Source organism: Antechinus flavipes, chromosome X (genome assembly GCF_016432865.1).
Source record: "Antechinus flavipes isolate AdamAnt ecotype Samford, QLD, Australia chromosome X, AdamAnt_v2, whole genome shotgun sequence".
In the NCBI taxonomy this organism is placed as follows: domain Eukaryota; kingdom Metazoa; phylum Chordata; class Mammalia; order Dasyuromorphia; family Dasyuridae; genus Antechinus; species Antechinus flavipes.
In genome coordinates, this window is record NC_067404.1 from 53,666,515 (window position 1) to 53,685,911 (window position 19,397).

Genomic DNA, 19,397 nt, shown 5'->3' on the forward strand with positions numbered 1-19,397 from the left:
TCCCTGTGTTCTTGTGACACTTTTTCCTCTGTGACCCTTGCTGAGTTCCCAAAGTCCATCATTTCAGATCATGCACACCATTTGTAGTGGTATAGCTAATGATGCCTGTCAGCTCTATCAGAGGTAGGTCAGACTGGGCCATCTTCTTAATGGTTCAGAGGAAAATTAGGGAGTGACACATTTGTCTTTGCAGGTTCCTGAGTACCTTCATCATGTCAACAAGCGTCTGGAAGAAGAAGCAGACAGATTGATCACCTATCTGGATCTGAGCACCCAGTAAGTATTGCTTCATGCTTCAGCCTAATAGTTTTACCATCTGTATTTAATTTCTCAAAGGCTTTTTGAGGCATAAAAATGTGCCAGGCGTGTGATTTTTGAGGCTTTTTTCATTGGTTTGTATACTAAAATAACATAAGCCGCCAAGTGCTTTAATTCAGTCTCGTTGAGTATTGGATAGTTTTGTGCGTCCAACAGCAGAAACTGGATTGGAGACTGCCTTGTTCTTTGAGACCTTTGGACATTACTCAGAGAAAACCTGGTCCCATGATCCTCCAGTTCCTACCTACTACCCGTGAGGGCAGCATAGGCAGCTTTTTGGTTGCCTTTCTAACAGCAGGAAAAGGCCAAGCACAGTGAAGCCACAGAATTAGTTGCTTCACAGTGCAAATGAAAGTCCCCAAGGCTACAAGTTCTTCCTTCTTTTAGACTTCAGAAGACCAAGGCCTTTTTACTAGTTGTGATTAAAGAACGTTAGAACTAACAGAAAATAGCTTATTTTACAATTCTTTTCAGGACAGACTTTAAATCCCCAGTGTTGGGGAATGTCAATAATTCTAAACGTATTTTTTCCTATAGGAAGCCACTAATTGCTACTGTAGAAAAGCAACTTCTAGGTGAACACTTAACAGCCATTCTTCAGAAAGGTAATTGTAATAATATAAACAAGAAAGATTGTGTTTATTAAAATTTATTTAAAAGATTTTATTTATAGCAAGTGGGAAATCTGGAAAAGATTTCTCCATCAAGCCTGATACTATGGTCATATCTTTTAGGAAATATATGTAGATGGGGAGGGCACCAGTTGTTTAACTATTTTTTCCTCCTCCTCAAGGCTGTATTTCCTACTGTCCTTGCCAAAAGTCAGGAGTCAAAATGAGTTATAATCATGTAAGAACAGAAATGTAAAATGGGAATTCTTGATATGATACAGTACAAAAGGCACTTGCTATGAGTCCGATAAACTTTGGAGTCTGCCTGTGTCCTCATTTTACCTTCCAACACCCCCTGTCAGTTTCATTTGATCACTGAGATTCCCTGAGCTTTTCAGATTTTTCACCTAGAAAAGAAAAATGTTATTTGCCCACCCCTCCTAGGTGTCAAGGATCTGAAGCAATGTTTGAATGTGTTTAAAGATTGAAAAGCAATAAAAGTAGAAAGTTGTAGCTGTGGAAAATCTCATTAATTGGCAAGCATGTAAAACACCTTTGGGATCAGAGTGAAATGCTGGGAGGGGAGGAGGAATCTTCACTGGAAATCACACAGATCATAGAATAAGCTCTCAGTAGGTTTGAATGTGATTCCCTTCCAATCATTATTACATAAGAAGTCTGTCCGATTCGGTAGTCATCAGTTACTACAAAGGGTCTTTCCCAGTTTTTTGTCTTAACATTGTGCAAATGGAACGGCTCCCAAAAAAAGCGTTAAACACTGCAAATCCTGAAGCTCAGTATATCCTGGTGTATTTGTGTACGTCACATGTGACTGGTGAACTCTTAGTAAGCCTCAGTGGTACTTGGTGTGCCTCCTGGCTTTCATTGTGCTAGAGCCAGTGATTTGAAGGACCTAAGTTTTTTCTTATGCTTTACTCAGGTTAGTCTCTTTGTCAAGTCTTAAGCCTAGCCTCTGGCACCATTGTTTATTAAAAAGATACACTGTACAATGTCAAGAGAGAAGCTGCTCTATGGAATTACTTGTACCTAGTGATGCTCCTCAATACAAGGGAGCAATTAGTTTTCACTGGTAAAAGTGACCTTTTTTTTTTTTTTTTTTTAAATTCAAAGCAAATGTATGGTGCCAGCACAATAACTTGCAGCTCATTAAAATGTCTAATGCTTCTTGTGTTCAAAATAAAACTTGGTGGTTTTGCTCACTTTCTTTAATGCCTAAATGTTTCAAATGTTTAGGTTTAAATCATCTTCTGGATGAAAATCGTATTCAAGATTTGTCTCTGCTCTACCAGCTATTTAGTAGAGTACGCAGTGGAGTTCAGGTTCTTTTGCAGCATTGGATCGAATACATCAAGGTACTAACACACTCAAATTTGACTTTCTTTTCATCTCATATGGTAAAAACAGCTAGTGAGGACCTCTTTATTTACAGGTCTTCAGTACATTTTGTGTCCAAAACATTACTGGGAACTAGAAAGTTGGAACCAAAGTAGCACCAAAGTTATTACTACTACCCTCTCCTCTCCTGGCTGCAACAGCTATAGTAATGAATGTGGAGGGGGAAAAAAATATTTTCTTTTTTGGTCCAATTGATTGTGAGTTGGGGCCCCACCAACCATTACCCAAGTTTTTTATGTTATTTATTTGTAAATAAATAAATTTGTTTGTTTTTTAATTTTTTTGGGGGTGAGGCACTTAGGGGTAAGTGACTTGCCCAGGGTCACACACAGTTAAGATGTGTTAAGTGTCCAAGGTCCTCCTTACTTTAGGGTTGCTGCTGTATCCACTGCACTATCTAACTGTATCCCAGTCTTTTCCTAAAATCCCCAAATGCTATTGCCTATTTCTTTAAAATAAAAAGTTATTAAGGAGATGAACTCTGATTTTTAATACCAAAAGCAATTTTGTAAAATATCCTATTCAATACCTTATATCCCGTGAGTATGCTGTGGATTAATATGTGGTAATTTGTTTGGGTCTGACAGCTGTAGCTTCTTCTTTTCGGTTGCCTCATGGCATGGAGGGGAACCTGGCTCCCCAAAGGTTCTGCCGCTACTAGTTCTGGCAGTTCTCATGAAAGCTGAAAAGAAAAGAGGCTTAAGGCCATACTTAGTATTCCCTTTCTTCCCTTCCCAGCCCAGCTTTAAGTCCTAAAGCTTCGGGACACCAAAATGTTGTCATCTAAATAACACATACTTATCTAAGGCCTAGAAGAGCTGTGTTCTGCCAGGAGAGAGACCCTGTATGAGTGAAGTGTGTTTTTGGAAGGATTGAAGTGAAGAGAATAGCTAGATGGGGATGCCAATTTTTTTAAGGTTAAAAAAAATGATTTGCAAATATCTCTGTTATGTGTGTGTGCGCAAAATTTTAAAGAAACAAAAACTTAATGAAAATTCTCTTTAAGAAGATAAACATTCAGGTCCAGTAATTTCTCATTTTGCATTTTTATTTTATAGGCATTTGGCAGCACTATTGTCATTAATCCTGAAAAAGATAAGACCATGGTACAAGAATTGTTGGATTTTAAAGATAAAGTTGATCACATCATTGATGTCTGCTTTATGAAAAATGAAAAGTTTGTCAATGCTATGAAAGAAGCATTTGAAACCTTCATTAACAAAAGACCAAACAAGCCTGCTGAACTCATAGGTATTTTCTATTCCTTTTTGTACCTTTCTTTTTGCAGGTCTCTCTCGTTTTCATGCTGTTTCTATTGATTATCTGTTTTAAAACCACACGTACACAAACTAGAGCCTGGGACTCAGCTCCTAACTCTGAAAGACTGTTTCTTGGTAACCAGGTACTTCGAGCAGCTTGTGAAATGCTCTATCATAGTGACATTCTACTCTCTGGAGCTCACTTCTTCAACCCCAATTGTCTGGAAATTTCCAAGAATTTGGAATTCTTTAAAAAAAAAAAAGTTTTTAGGGACTTGGGTCAAAGAAGAGTCCCCTTAGCCCTTCATTCAGAGGCTGTTTATTTTTGCATAATCCTAACATGTATGGTGTCTCTGCAGTCAGCATAATTGCAATCTTGGATAATTAAGTGAAGGGACAGATAGCCCTGTACACCTCAGAAGTCCATGGGGGCAAGGACTTTGTCAATGTTCACTAACTCCCCATTTGTTCAGCATTATCAAGGACTAAGGCTTTTCGCCAAAGTGAATTGTCTTGGTAACTAAAGTGTTAACTGGGCACAATGTTAACTCTTCAGAACAGTTGACCAAAATCCATTGCCTACATCCCTGTCATCTTAATCATGATAAATTGAACTAAATTGGGGTTGTCATGGAAATTTTAGAGCTGATAAGTGCACACTTAGATGATGATCATCCTGCCTTAGATTTGCCCAGTGCTGTAGAGTTTTTAAAGGGTTTGTGCATGCGTCATTTAGCTCTCAAAGACATGAGAAAGAGGCTGGCGAGAGAATTGTGATTATCTCCACTCTACCCTGAAGATTACGTGTTTAACAAGGGGCAGGCAAAGCCGAAACTAGAATCCACTTTTCCTGACACGAAATTTTCTACTGCACCATTCCTCTTTATTTTGATTAACAGTTATTGTGCTCAAAGATGGAGTGGGAACATCCATGTATGAAAAGGGTATAGAAATCTTGATGATTTTCTGTGAGAGAGATATAGGGGAGGATATATGAAATGAAAATATATATGATAACATGGAGCTTTCTAGATGAAAAGAATATGTGGGTGTAATTATGAAAATATATGTGGCCATATAAATATACAGAATGGGTAGAGACAGAGGAAAAATTGAAGATGGATGGCAAAGTAAAACTAATACATTTGTAGGTGAAGAGATAAGACTTGGGATTGTATGTTTATGCATACATATACCCACTTACCTGTACATACATATGTACACTTATAGATATGTTTTTCATACGTACATATAAAATATATATACATTCATTATTGATAGTATCTATATTTTTGTATATCTCTCTACATATTTGAGAAATATATAGATATATATCTCTCTGTTCACATATGCATTTTCCAGTAAATCTGGCTCTCCCTATTTTTGTATATATGCTGTTTTTCTGTGATTCTTTCCCCTGTAAACATATACATACCCATGAGACAGTACAAGAGAGAAGATGCAGAGCCAGTCTTGTCCTATCCTCACCTTTCTTTTCTTCTTTTTGTTTATTATAGCTTTTCATTTACAAGACATATACATGGGTAATTTTTCAGCATTGACAATTGCAAAAGCCTTTGTTCTAACTCCTCCCCTCCTTCCCCCAGATGGCAGGTTGATCAATACATGCCAAATATGCCAAAGTATAAACCAAATACAATATATGTATACGTGTCCAAACAGTTAGCTTGCACACAAAAAGAATCAGACTTTGAAATATTATACAATTAGCTTGTGAAGTAGATCAAAAATGCAGGCAGACAAAAATAGAGGGATTGGGAATTCTATGTAATGGTTCATAGTCATCTGCCAGAGTTCTTTCCCTGGGTGTAGCTGGTTCAATTCATTACTGCTGTATTGGAACTGATTTGGTTCATCTCATTGTTGAAGAGCGCCATGCCCATCAGAATTGATCATCATATAGTATTGGTGTTGAAGTATATAATGCCTATCCCCACCTTTCAAAGAAGGTTCCAACCACACCTTGGTAGAGGGAGTTTGTTTTGATGATACTGAAATCACAGATCTCTATTTCATATATGTAACATATATTTCTTTTTAAATCTGTAATCTTGTTTCTTATCTATAATCATTCATATATCCATCTATCATGTGGGCATTAATTTATATACAGTAGACATTTGTGTTTCTGAGTTAGACATATTGTTCCTTAGTCTGTGCATTTTGCATATATGTTTATGTAGGTATAGTTTATTTCATCATGGATGTTTCACATGTAAAGATAAATATATACATGCATGTGTTTTGCAGACACACAACACAGATACAGCAATTTTTCACATTTTCTATTCATTCACATGTGTTTCATGTATGTATCTTTATACACAGATGCATTCTCTTCTCTCCGTCTCCCCCGCCTTTTCTCTCTCCTAATCATGCATTTCATATATGTGTATATATGGACATAAAGATCTTTACAATCAGTTTCATGTGCATATAGAGGTGTCTTTCTGTCCACTCAGGCATTTCTCACGTTTCTCTTATGTATTTTACATATATGTGGATTTATAGACCTTTAGTTATTCATATGCATTTCATGTAAATGTATGGATGTGTACGTCTCCATGTATTTGTGTGTGTGTATAGCATATGTCTTTGCAGATATATGCATCATCATTCATTTGTCTGAATTGGTTTTATGTGTGTATCTCCATAGGTGCCTTCATCTATGTAGATATACTTTAGCTTTTGTTTTTGCTTGTAACATGATATAAATATGTTTGTATGTATTTTCTTGGTTTTCTCTATATAACTATTAACATTATAGACGTCTATGTAAATGTCCATTAATTTTATGCGTCTTATGTACATTTGTCTTATTTATACACATTTCATAAATACACATACACGTGCATCTCTTTTCATCTTTATAGAGTATAAATGTATGTATCTCTGTTCATATGGGTGTCATATAGAGAAAAGGGGAAAGATACATTTCTGTTCATTTTATAAATTTCATATTTTTTCTATATTTGCTCACTCACACTTCACATATGAAGATTCAGATGTGTGTATCTGTATTGATATTTTCGATATATGGCTATATGGGTGTGTGTGTCTTTCCATTTGTACCATATCTTATTTTGTACATGTAGGTATCATAAAGATAGATGTTTATCTCTCCATCCAGATGGATGTTTAGATACCTTCATCTCTATTCATACACATTTAATTTATCTAGATATTGATATCTTCCTTTCTATGTCTAGCTCTACCTTCATATGTATTGCATATATTTATAAATTCTTTTATCTCTATTCATGTATGTTTTTATCTCTATAGCTGGGTAGCTGCATACATCTCCATTTATATGTTTGTCATATAGATGTGTCAATTCATAATTGTATGTGACTTGATTTTTGTTTATACTTTTAATTTCCAAAATACAAGCAAAGATAGTTTTCAACATTCAGCCTTGGAAAACCTTATGTTCCAAATTTTTCTCCCTTCCTTCCTTCCCCTCCTCCCTTCCCTAGACAGCAAGTAATCCAATATAGGTTAAACATGTGCAATTCTTCTAAACATAGCTCCACATTTATCATGCTTATGCAACTTGTTTTTATTCATACTTGCACACATTTTGTGTATTTAATTCTGTGTATGTTCGTATATACATAGGTGCTTAGTAGAGTCTCTAGATCTTCATTGCCATTTCACATATAGATTAATGTATGCATTTTATTTCCTACATATTTCCTGAATAGTATACGGAAATATATACAGTTTTATATATGCATTTCATAATATGTTGGTACATACTTTGCCTTTCCTACACATTTCATGTGTGTGTTTGTACACATGCATACATGTAGACATTTCCATTCGGTTATCTTTTATATTTATTTGTATTCAGGAAGCACTATTATAATCTCCCTTTGTGTATTTTTAGCTATGTAAAATTTTGTTGTTTTATCTATATTATACATATCTCATGTCCCTAAGTTTTATAAATCTCAGTTCCTTTTTGTTTCACTTATATCACATAGCTATATCCATGTGTGTAGAGATATGTCCATTTTTCCATTCCTTGGTATATACTTCATCCCTTTCTAGATGCTCATATATATAGTTATTTCCCCATTTGTATACATTTCATCTGTCTAGGTAAATGTTTCTATCTCATTCATCCATATGATTTATATATATCAACGTAGCTATATACATCTCAATATCTGTATTTAGTATCAAGATGTTTGTCTCCATTTGTAGGCATTTCATATAAGCGTGTTTATACATACCTGATGTGTACACATGGACTCATTTTTCTCCATCAATTTCACAGGTTTCTCTGTATGTTTCAGTTGTTAGTGTTCATTTTACATAGTTCCTTTTTCACATATATATGTGCTTGTATCTATCTGTTATTTATATGTTTAAGTATATTTCACTTCTGTTTGTATGCTGTATGTGTATATATGTGTGTATGTATACATGCACACACATACACACACTGTTGTATAGCTGGAAAATTCTGTATAGCTATAGCTTGAATTTCTATAGCACTTCAAATTTTGCTAGCCATTTTATTTGTATTAATTCCTTTGCTCCTCAGTGCAATATTGAGGTTTAGATGCTTTCAAAATAATAGCTATATATACAGATAGATGAAAAATATTTATTTTACTTGCTTATAGATAGGAAAAATGTTTATATATAAAAGTAGATATATTTATATATACACATACTGGTTAGATATATTTTTCTATATGTGTGTTGGTGATAGAGATAGGAAGAGACAGATAAGTAGAGAGATCAAGTTTTAAAATAGCCATGAGAAAAAACTAAGTGGCCAGTGAATAGACATGGAGCTCATAGACATGGAGTCAGAGAGCCTTGAGCTCACATCCTATTTCACATTGACTCTGTGATCCTAGGCAGGCCACTTAACTTCTCTCAGCCTCAGTTTATCCAGCTGTTAAATAAGGACAATAATACTTTCCTGTCTTGCTGGTTTGTTGCGAAGTTCAAATGAGATGTGTGTAAAGTGTTTTACAAATATATAAACATTTATTGCTGTTATCATAAGCTAGTCATCAAGCTAGCACACACCACACCACTCCCAGCTTTGAAAGTCCTGGGTTCAAGACATGCCTATATTCTGTATTGATTTTGGTATCTGGGCCAAGTTCCTTCCCAGTGTAAACTGCCAGGCAGGTAGAGTAACTACATGCAAATACATACATTGAACTTAGTTTTGTTTTGTTTGATTTTTAAACCAGAATTCCTTTTTTTTTTTTAAATTAGCTTTGGGAATTCCTGGTGTGGAAACTCTTATGTGTACATATCAGCAAGTCATCTCTAATCTATCGTGGAGCAATGAGAAGTTAAATGACTTACCCAGGGCCATACAGCCTTATGAGGCTTGATCCTAGCTGCACCTGGCTCTAAGGCCAGCCTCTGGTTGCTGAATTCCACTTTTCTCTTTATATTTGTATACATCTCATTGTATGTATATAACAATGAATAGAACAATGAAGCTTTCTAGAATGACATGTAGGACCATTTGTTCCCATACCAAATGGCCCCACACTTCATGCTTCTGTCCTCTCTTTAACAGCTTTAAGCTGTTATTTGTTTCTGCTTTCGGCCTGCCTGCTCTCCCTGAGCTGTGCTAAGTACTTCCCACCCCCATTTCTAGTGTTCTCTAATCTATTGAGGATTAATTACAGCCGGGGACTAGGAGTGTTAAAATCATGAATAAAGTAAGAGGAAGTGAGCACTGAGTGTTACCCTGAGTTCTTATGAATGCAAACTTTGTGATACTCTTCCTTCCCTTTTTTTAGCTGAGGGCAGCCAGGTGACACAGTGGATAGAGCTCTGGGCTTGGGAGTCAGGGAAAACTCATGTTCCTGAGTTCAAATCTAACCTCAGATTCTTACTAGCTTGTGTGACCCTGAACAAATCACTTTATCCTGTTTGCTTCGTTTTTCTCATCTGTAAAATAGACATAATAACAGCTCCCAGGGTCATTGTGAGAACCAAATGAGATAATATTTGCAAAACACTTAGCACAGTGCCTGGCACACACAGTGGGTAATTAATACATGCCTACCTCCTCACTTCCCCTCTTCTCCTCGATGCTTCTTCAGGAAAAGCGTTCCACTATGAGACTGTGGCCCAACATTGGGCATTGCATTTGGCCTTACATCTGTTATCTTCATTTATTTCACTATTGTCATTACCTGTGTTTTCCTTGGCTGCTTTCTTTGATCTGCATCAGTTCACGCAGATCTTGCCTTGTTTCTTAGACTTCTTTATATCTATCATTTCTTTGGCCCAATAATGTTCCATTGTATTCACTTACCACAAGGTGTTCAGTTATTCCCGTGTAGTTTGTCTCTGATTTCTCTTTTTAGTTCCTGCTATTTATAATTATCCTAACTAATTAAATGTTTTGCCAGTTTGGGTACCTGAGTGTTGCTTAAAATTCACAGTGTGTTTCGTCACAGTATCATATAAGCAAGACATCTTTGTAACATTTGGTTCCATCCAGAGCTTGCCTTTTCTGTTTTTAGCATTAGTAAAAGAAACCACACAACTTCAGAATTTCTCGGTACCCTCAGCCAGCTGCCTAGATCTCATTTCCTGGAAAACCAATATTGACCTCTAAGAACCAGCTTCCATTCCTACCTACTTGCAGCAGAATTGCAGCAATATATGTACATATGAACATATATACCAAGACACATAGTATATACATAATCATATTTTGGGGGTGTAAGCAGACATAAAACTTTGTAAAGGCAGATGTTTGCCCATTCAATTCTTCTGTCTCCCATGTTACATATTTAGTTATCTTAAAACTGCTGTTATATTAGAGTCAACCTTACTTTTGAGAAGTTAGAGGAACGATCCCCAAATGCCTTAGGAGAGGACCCCGTATTAGTATTTATTGTATTTTGTGCTGGTTGAACAGATGAGCAGTAGGTAGGTCAACATCTTGGGTTTCAGTTACTGTTAACCATTCTGAAGCATAATTAGAAATTAACTAGCATATTATAGCTTCTTAAAAACAATGAATGTGAGTGTTTCTGGGGGACTTTGCTGATTCTGCACATGCCTTGTCTCTACAACAGTGAAAGCAGTTTGGGGTGAACATAGTTGGTAGTAGAACGTCCATCCACTAAACATCATTAAATAATACATGTTCCCTCCCCTCCCCTTTTTTTAAAGCAAAATACGTGGATTCAAAACTCCGTGCAGGAAATAAAGAAGCCACAGATGAAGAACTTGAGAAAATGTTGGATAAGATTATGATTATATTTCGCTTCATTTATGGTGAGTGATTCTGAACTGTGGGAACTTTTTCCTTTCACTCAAAAGCAAGCACTCAACAGAAAAGTCATATATATTCTGGTAGGGATGTTGAGCTGAGGAAAAGGTAAGAAACTTATTCCTATAGTTGAATTTATGAAGTTGATTTAGATTTATTATGAAACTTTTGTGCTTTGGTTTTGACCTTCTAACAAGAATTGTTGGTTGCAAGTCACTCAAACCAAATAGGAAGTTGTTGCTGAATGGCCAGAGGTAATGTTTTGTTCAGATTTTGAGCACTTTTTTCATTTGGATCCTTATATTAATGAACTTTATTAGTGGCAGCCACAGTCTAGCTATTGTATTAACCTAAAGGTAAATCTGGCTTATATAAAATTTCAGTGTCGCCTACAATTCAAGTTTTTTAGTATATGTTAATATATTTTATTTTACTTTGCACATCAATGTTTTAGGAGTAAGAGCTTTATTCAGTATCATGTGTCTAGTGGAGTGACTGAACCTTTGGGCTATAGAATTTAGTGTGAGAAAGGATCTTAGTGTTCATCTAGTCTACCTTTCTTTTGCAGAAGAAAAAAATAAGTCCCACCCTGAGGAGGAACTGACCTAAGGTCATCCATGAAGTAAATAGAAAAACTAAGATTTGAACTCCCCTGTTCTGTCAGGATAACTTTTGAATAACGTAGTTGTGATACTTTATAGTTATGATGCTATTAGTGAAAATTTTGTCAGCTTTTTTCATCACAGGTTCTTCTTTGTTTTGCTTTTCAATGTTGCAGGGAAAGATGTCTTTGAAGCCTTTTATAAGAAAGATTTAGCCAAGAGACTGTTGGTGGGAAAGAGTGCATCTGTAGATGCTGAGAAGTCGATGCTTTCCAAACTCAAGCATGGTATAGTTCTCACCTTCTTAATATTCCTCCTCATGTTTGCATGGAATTCCATTGGGAAACAAATTGAGCCTTTCTATAATTTCAGTTTTGCACCTTTCTGTAAATTGTCCAATTTTTTCTATCACTTCAGGTTAATTTCTTAAGCAGTTTGGATTAATGAAAAATGAAATGAGACAAACAAGTCATATGGCATTTCTAAGACAAGTATATTCTTGTATTTAAAGGAAGCGTGTGTGTGTGTGGGGGGGTTATTTTAGGTTATTTTTAACTGTCCTACTTTATTTGATCTTCCAAATACGAGATATCGTCACTTTGGGATCAAGAATTTGGACTTTATATTAATGGTGTTAGCTTCATTAATTTTTCTTTTAACTTTAAGAAGATAGAAATATTTTATGATAATGCACCTTCTGCACTAGAAATTCTTCATTCTTACAACTCTTGTCATGTTCTACATAATAAAATGTTTTTTCTCTAGAATGTGGAGCTGCTTTTACCAGCAAACTGGAAGGAATGTTCAAAGACATGGAGCTGTCCAAAGACATCATGGTTCAATTCAAACAGGTAGTTTACACTGGCCCCACAGGCCTCTTCTTCATTCTGTGTGGTTCATGGTGGGGATCAAGAATAGAAAATAGGTTTGAGTTAGAAAGCATTTAAAACTTACTCTCCTATGATCACTAAAAAGAATAATTTGAACTGGGAAAGATGCTTGGCACACTTTTAGAGTCATCGCACCTGACTGGACCAAAAGCCCTACTTTTGACCTGGATGGAGCAGAAGAGGAGCACATGAAAATGAGAACAGTTGAATGACAAGTTTGATTGCTTCTATTGGTACTGCATTTGAAGTTTATAATAATATGAAACACAAAAGTACATTATAGGATGGCACCTAAAATGACCATTTTGTAAATTGAAATGCTACCAGGCAAAACCATGATTTGATAGACACATGGTAAACTCTAATGAAGTTTTGTGTTAGTAGATGCTGCTTTTCTTTGGCATCGTTACACATCTCATTTATTTGGGCTCTGTTGCAAAGGAAACCATCTTTATGGTTCTATGATAATTGTATATGATTGTTTAAAGTGAGGGATATGGTTTCTTTTTCTAAAGGATCAAATTGGAATTTCTTTTGGGGGGAGAGGGGAGGCAATTGAGGTTAAGTGACTCAAGTCACGCAGCTAGTAAATGTTTAAGGCTGCATTTGAACTGGAGTCCCTCTGACTCCAGAGCCTGTGCTCTATCCACTATAGCACCACCGGCTGCCTCTTGGAATTTCTTAAATTGACCACTGTTGTAACATCAAATATAAGTGTGCTTTAAGAATTTACATGTCTTTTTCTCATGAGATTTTATTGTGTTGATTTTTGTAGTATATACAAAACCAGAATTTTCCTGGGAACATTGAACTAACTGTGAATATCTTAACAATGGGTTATTGGCCAACCTATGTGCCTATGGAAGTTCACTTACCAGCTGAGGTAAGTCATTGGATAGAACTTAAACATTAGGCAGAATAGTTCAGAATACAGAGAGTTTAGAGCTAGATGGAGCCTTGGGGATCATTTAATCCATTTAGGCCATTTTTTTCATTTTATAATAGAGGGAATTGTTTTTCATTAGAAATAGCAGCACCAAATACAAGATGTGTGTATGTAGTCATGTTAATGTCTTTTTAATTAGCTCATTTCTTTGGAACATAGCTAATGAGGTCAGTTGTGTGGCCAGTTCCTTTTAGGCTCCATTCCTTACCCACAGATTATTCCCTTCCCCAACCATTTCCAGGCAACTGGCTCGCAAAGGTTCGTCGAGCTGGGTTGGATAGTGTTCCATCACCATTGCTTTAAAAAACATTTCAGAGTTCATGTCCTTTTAAAAGTGGACACACACATACAATATAACTTTGAGTTACATGTTTTATCAAGACAAATCTCAATGATTTTTTTTTCCCCCTTTTCTTTAGATGGTAAGACTTCAGGAGATTTTCAAGACTTTTTACTTGGGTAAACATAGTGGGAGGAAACTTCAGTGGCAATCAACACTTGGACATTGTGTACTAAAAGCAGAATTTAAAGAGGCAAGTGGATGCTCCCCAAGTTTCTTTTGAATGTTCCTCATGTCTTCTGAATCATTTTCCTCGCCAGGACAATGAAAAGAAACCACCTAGCCCTTTTTTGTCCGTTTATCTGAAATAGTTCCATGGTATGGTGTTGCCTCTTCAATCTTGTCTTGGCAGGTTTTTGCTCTTTAGAGAGCCTTTTGTAGAATGTAATCTGTAATAACTTGCTGCAAAAACAAAAACATTGCCTCTGTCACGTTGGGTAGTTGTGGGGGGGAGTGAGATGGAATCCACAAGACTTTTGCATGATAAGGAAGCTTTCTTCTTTGCTGTTGCTTGATCAGTAGACTGGTAGGCAAGAGGAACAGAGCCCCTTTGCATTCATTTTATTTTGAATTATGAAACTACAGAGGATCTTAAATGATGGTGATCCTTTCTCTCTGCACATGCTTTGTTACCACTTTGGTTTTCTTAGATGATCTTGCTCTGAGTCTCTAAACCCACCCAAATCAGGTAATGACAAATGCTTATTTTAAAAAATGAATAATTTGGTCTATTCTTATATGTGAATGAATTTATCGTAATGTTGAGTTTTTTATTGTTCTGGATCCATTTCATCTGTGTATTGCTAATGCACCTCCACCAAAGCAGGTCAGCAACTGTATATAAGTAAAGTTTCTCCAAGAGTGTTTCCTGGGGTACTTAAAAGTTAAAAGACTTGACTCAGGGTCACACACATCCAGTATGTGTCAGAGGCAGAACTTGAACCCAGATCCCCTTTAATCCTCTGTTCACTAACTGTGCTGCCACTCATAGTAATGTCACTATTGTCTTTTTCTGACAGGGGAGAAAAGAACTCCAGGTATCTCTCTTCCAAACCCTGGTGCTACTGATGTTTAACGAAGGTGAAGAATTCAGTTTGGAAGACATCAAGCAAGCTACAGGAATAGGTTTGTTCTGAATTTGTTAACATTAGTTTAATGCTCAGTACTAATGATGTGAGGCCTGGCTGCCCTTGAGATTTTCTGAGGCAGAGAGAACAAATGTAGATACACACAGTGATTTCAGAACGGTCATGTATGATGCTGCCTCTGAGCACAGTAGGTATCCTTCTATAGATTTGTGATCTTCCCAGTGGTCCTCAAACTATAGTGCTGATAACAACCTAGCCGTCCTTTCTTAGTCTTGCATTCTTCCCTAAATTCTTCATGGAGGAGCAAATCAAGGATTGCCAGGACTTTCCTGTTGGTTATAGAATATGTTGTGGCTCCCTGTGCGACAATCGAATCATTTGTTATCTTCACCTTTTTTTGTCTACCTGGCCCCATCTTCTTTTCCTCCCATCCATGTCCTTGATGTGTTTTACACTACTGGTCACACCCTTTGTTATCGGATGAGTAGGCCATGGCATAGTCTCTGCGTTACCATTATGATCTCCAGTCATTTTAATTCTTCTGATTCTGGGGTGTTCCATGATTTTCAGGAGTCATGACATTAAATGGCAGTATGTATGGTATTGAAAAGATGGGCTTTTGTAGTAGGAAGCATCCTGAGGTCACATAGATGCATTCCACATTTTCTCCAATGCCATCCTGCCTGTTCTTCTCTTTCTATTTAGTTCCGAGGCCCATCCAAATGCATGTCATTCTAAATTTGATTCTTTACACTGAATGGGGAAAAATGAGTGGCCATAGCTAATGAGGAGGTTTTCCTGTTTTCGGGGGCTTGGTGCAGCCAACAACGTATTTTATGTGGCTAACATCTGGAGACCCTCACAATCTAAAGCAAAATCATTTTCCACTTTGTATAAGTCATCTCCTACGACGATGGTGAGAGCATCTTTGATAAATGTGTTCCTATTTGTGCCTCTCAGCATTGCTAACTAGGGCATTCTTGAACAAGGTTATTATCTCAGTGGTTGTATCTGTCAAGGAATTTAGTGTGTTCTTAATGTATTGGATGGAAAACTTAAAGGATATGTAACAGGTAATTCTGTGACCCTGAAGCCATTTTCTATAGAGAATTGTCTGTGAAAGCAGGTTTCTTCCCTTTTACCCTGTTTTCCTTAAAGATACCCTAGAGATGTGCAAGGACTATCTTCAGAGTTATTGTAGAGATGGAATAGTAAGCACATGGGTCACTAATTTCTGATTTCTTCCCCATTCCCTTTCTTGGAGGTAATGATACAATCTGCACACTTTTAACCACCTTTTGGAAGCAAGAGAGGGTGAGCCTTGGATCTCTGAGCACCTTTTGAGTTTTGTCATCTCCAATTTGGATTTCTTTTCATATTGTTTTCTCTTTACATATTTGGTTAGTTCAAGCTTCTCTTCTCAGCTTGCTTTTGTTGGCTGTCATTTCTGCTTTCTCACATAACTTATCAAGTGCTGAAGTTGTTAGAGAATTCAAATGTCCTTTCACTGTCATCAGCAAGGAGAATAAATCACTGTAGAAACACTGGTCTATCTATCCCATTTGGGGTCTGTTTGCTTTGCCCCTTTTATTCAGCTCATCAATGTTCTTGAACTGATCTTGCTTAGTTGGGACTTAGGGTTAGCTAACTGCTTCTTGCTGCTTGTACAGAGATGTTGTTTGTAGTTCGTGATTTTCCTCCCTCGTGTTTTGCAGAGGAACTTTTACTTTCTAGTGTTTGTTGGCTGGGGCACTTTCAGGGCTCTTTTAGTCTCCTCTTTTGTGACAGTTATTTTACATTATTGAAACTTCTTTAAATGTCAGTCTCGGTACTTTAGTCTGACTAATTTTTCAGTCAACAGCTTGTTTAAAAAGCGTATGTTGGAACTGTTGTAATTGCATGCATTTTCTTCTCATCGTTATCTTTCTAATTTAGTGTTAATACATCTTGTTTTGACACAACAGACACCTCCCCATGAACACCCAAATCACACCATTCCCCACCCCCAAGTTTATTCCCTGAAAACATGTAAGGAAAACCACCTAATTAGTGAGACTGTGACTCATAGTACATGGCACTTTCATCATTTCTCACTTGTTAACAGAAAGAAAGAAATGCGCTTTAACGTCAATAGAATGGCACCTGTGTTGTCTTCTTGTTTTTGTTGCCTGTTAGCATTATCCTGCAGGGGCTGGTCACTATAAGTAAAAGGACTTTCTTCATTTGCCTGGCATTTCTCCATACCAGTGAAATCACAAGTCTGGTCTAAACAAAGCGTCGGCTCCATTTATATTGTGGTCGTTTGGGTGCTCCTTTCTTTACTCTTCATCACTCCACATATTTGCATTTTCACATGATTCTTGAATTTCTTCACATTTGTCATCGCTTTCAACATAGACTGTAGTTTGTTCCCTATTTGTTAGGCACTTCTTTTATTTTCGGTTTTTTATCACAATGCTTTTATTGACATTTTGCTATGTGAGGGTCTTCTCTTGTTTTGAATCATCTCATTTGGGTATCATCTTGGCTGGTATTAATTTTGATCTTTGAAATAAATGATCAGACTTGACTATACACAGACGCTGATTCTGAGTCCTACATTGGTCACCATATGTTCCCTAACAGTTGAGATATGCTCCGTTTCACTTTTTCTTATTGAAGGATCTTATTGTGTTCTTGGTAGAATCTCTGTATCATCCTCTGCATCAGATGTTGTCTGTAATACGCACCTGTCTTCAAGGTACCACAAGGCCAAATGACCCAAATCTAATCCAGGTGTCCTTGGCCAGCTGCTGATTTGACCTGAGGATTTGCTCCTGGAAGGAACCAATCAAAACAGGGAGGGGATTTTGCTCCTGTCCAAGAGTTGGTTGCGGGGGCAACTTTTTAACCAGGCTGTAGGTTAGAAATAGTACTGAGTGACTAGATAGGTAATCACCCAAGGAAACGTTTTGACTTGCTATGGTAGGCATTTGGCATTGAAACAAAAAGTTGGCGGATTAGTTTAATTGAGGAAAAGAGAAGAGGCAGAGAGCTCCAACTTAGTAAGATGCAGTTTTCAAGTGTGTAGCTGCAGATGTAGAACTAATGAAGAAGGAAGAAAACTCATACTCGTGGACAGATTGTAAAAGAAGGAAGAGGTTAAGGTCATTGGAAACAAGGCTGGAGGACAGAATTTGACGGTACTGGGCAAGATTCAGTTCAAGTGACACTGCAAGGCACTGAACGTACATACAGACACAATGAGAAATAGTCTCTATTCTTCGGATGCTTATATTCTGATGTGTGTTTCCAGGCAGCCCCAAAAAAGCTGGAAGAAGGACATGAGGACATACAGATGATGGTGATGGGGTGGTCGAAAGACTAGATAACCAGAGGAGGGAAGAAACAGGATGGAATCAGAGGTTTGAGTGGAAAAGCCAGTCTTGGCAACAAGAGCCAGCCTCCTGTTTCCCAGAGCTTGGAATAAATGAGGAGGGAATGGAGGAACGATGAGAGGGTTTTGAAGTGGAAAAGAGGAGATGGATAGCTTTTTTTTTTTCCAGTTGAATAAGAGCGCTCTTCACCTGAGAGGGAGGCTTATGTAGAGTAGCCTTTTTCAATGAGGGGAAAAACCTTTTTATCAATTAAGACCAGCTGAGAATAGAAAAGGTAAATTTGTTAATGGACCTGGTCATCTTAACTGCCATTTTCTCTTATGGTACTTCATAGCCTTTGAGTAAGTGCTGAAAAGGCAGAGATGGTAGAGGTATAACCCAGGGTTGGCCTTTGGCAAAGCACAATCAGTAGAAAGATTCAAAGGTTGAGGACAGCATCTAGTTAAATGGGTTGACCATGAGATTTAGACTGCAAAGGGAGAAAGGGGTAGAATGGCTGGTCTTCACGGGAAGGAGGCAGAAAACAAGTTTTGGAGAAATGAAGTGGCAGCAAGGGGCAACAGGTTAGCAAGTCGTGGGACAGATGATTTCTGATTTTGAAGTTAAGGCATGAATGGTGATTTGACAGTCATCTACACTGAGCTATTCACTGAAGCCACAAGAACATGAGGAAGACTTAAGAACAGGCCCTTCCGTGGCCATGCCCAAAGAGAGACATCATTTGATAACATCCAAGAGCAGTTCCAGTAATAATCACAATTTATTTCTGTAGTGCTTTAAGGTTAGAAACTGCTTTCCTTGCAACAACCCTATGAGGTAAGTAGTGAGAGTATCCTTATCCCTCTTTGTACAGATTAGCCAGGTTTAAGTAATGTATCCTTAGTCAACAGCTAGTAAGTATACAAGCCAGAATTTAAATTGAGCTCTTTCCTCTTCCATATTCAGGGATCTTTGCATAACATAACTCTAGTGGAAGGATGGGGACAGAAGCCAGATCCCATATTAAAAGTGCTCTCCCTCCTTTGTTTGGAGATGTGGAGGAATCTCTGGGTGTAGCATATTGCACCCACTAGATAATGCCAATGTCTCAGGCGATTTGACTTAATTGGTTTTTTTGTTGTTTTCTTTTGATCTTTGCTGCAAGGAAGGACTAGGAGTTGGGTTAGAGGGTAGTGTGAGATGGAACAAAAAGGTCATTGGTAACATAGTCTCCCCCCACTCTCCTTTTTACGATGTTAAGTGCTTGTTTGTGTCTG

The 19,397-nt window shown here is 37.2% G+C and overlaps 1 protein-coding gene across 2 annotated transcripts in view; it reads left to right on the top strand.

The window, feature by feature from the left end:
* Positions 1–19,397, top strand: part of CUL4B (cullin 4B) — a 56,235-nt gene that overhangs the window by 30,505 nt on the left and 6,333 nt on the right. For both annotated transcript variants that reach the window (XM_051968991.1, XM_051968992.1), the window contains 10 exons: positions 194–276; positions 856–923; positions 2,184–2,302; positions 3,404–3,596; positions 10,799–10,903; positions 11,677–11,787; positions 12,266–12,351; positions 13,166–13,273; positions 13,756–13,869; positions 14,696–14,801. In XM_051968991.1, coding sequence (XP_051824951.1) covers positions 194–276; positions 856–923; positions 2,184–2,302; positions 3,404–3,596; positions 10,799–10,903; positions 11,677–11,787; positions 12,266–12,351; positions 13,166–13,273; positions 13,756–13,869; positions 14,696–14,801 — 1,093 coding nt within the window. The remainder of the gene's footprint in view (positions 1–193; positions 277–855; positions 924–2,183; positions 2,303–3,403; positions 3,597–10,798; positions 10,904–11,676; positions 11,788–12,265; positions 12,352–13,165; positions 13,274–13,755; positions 13,870–14,695; positions 14,802–19,397) is intronic.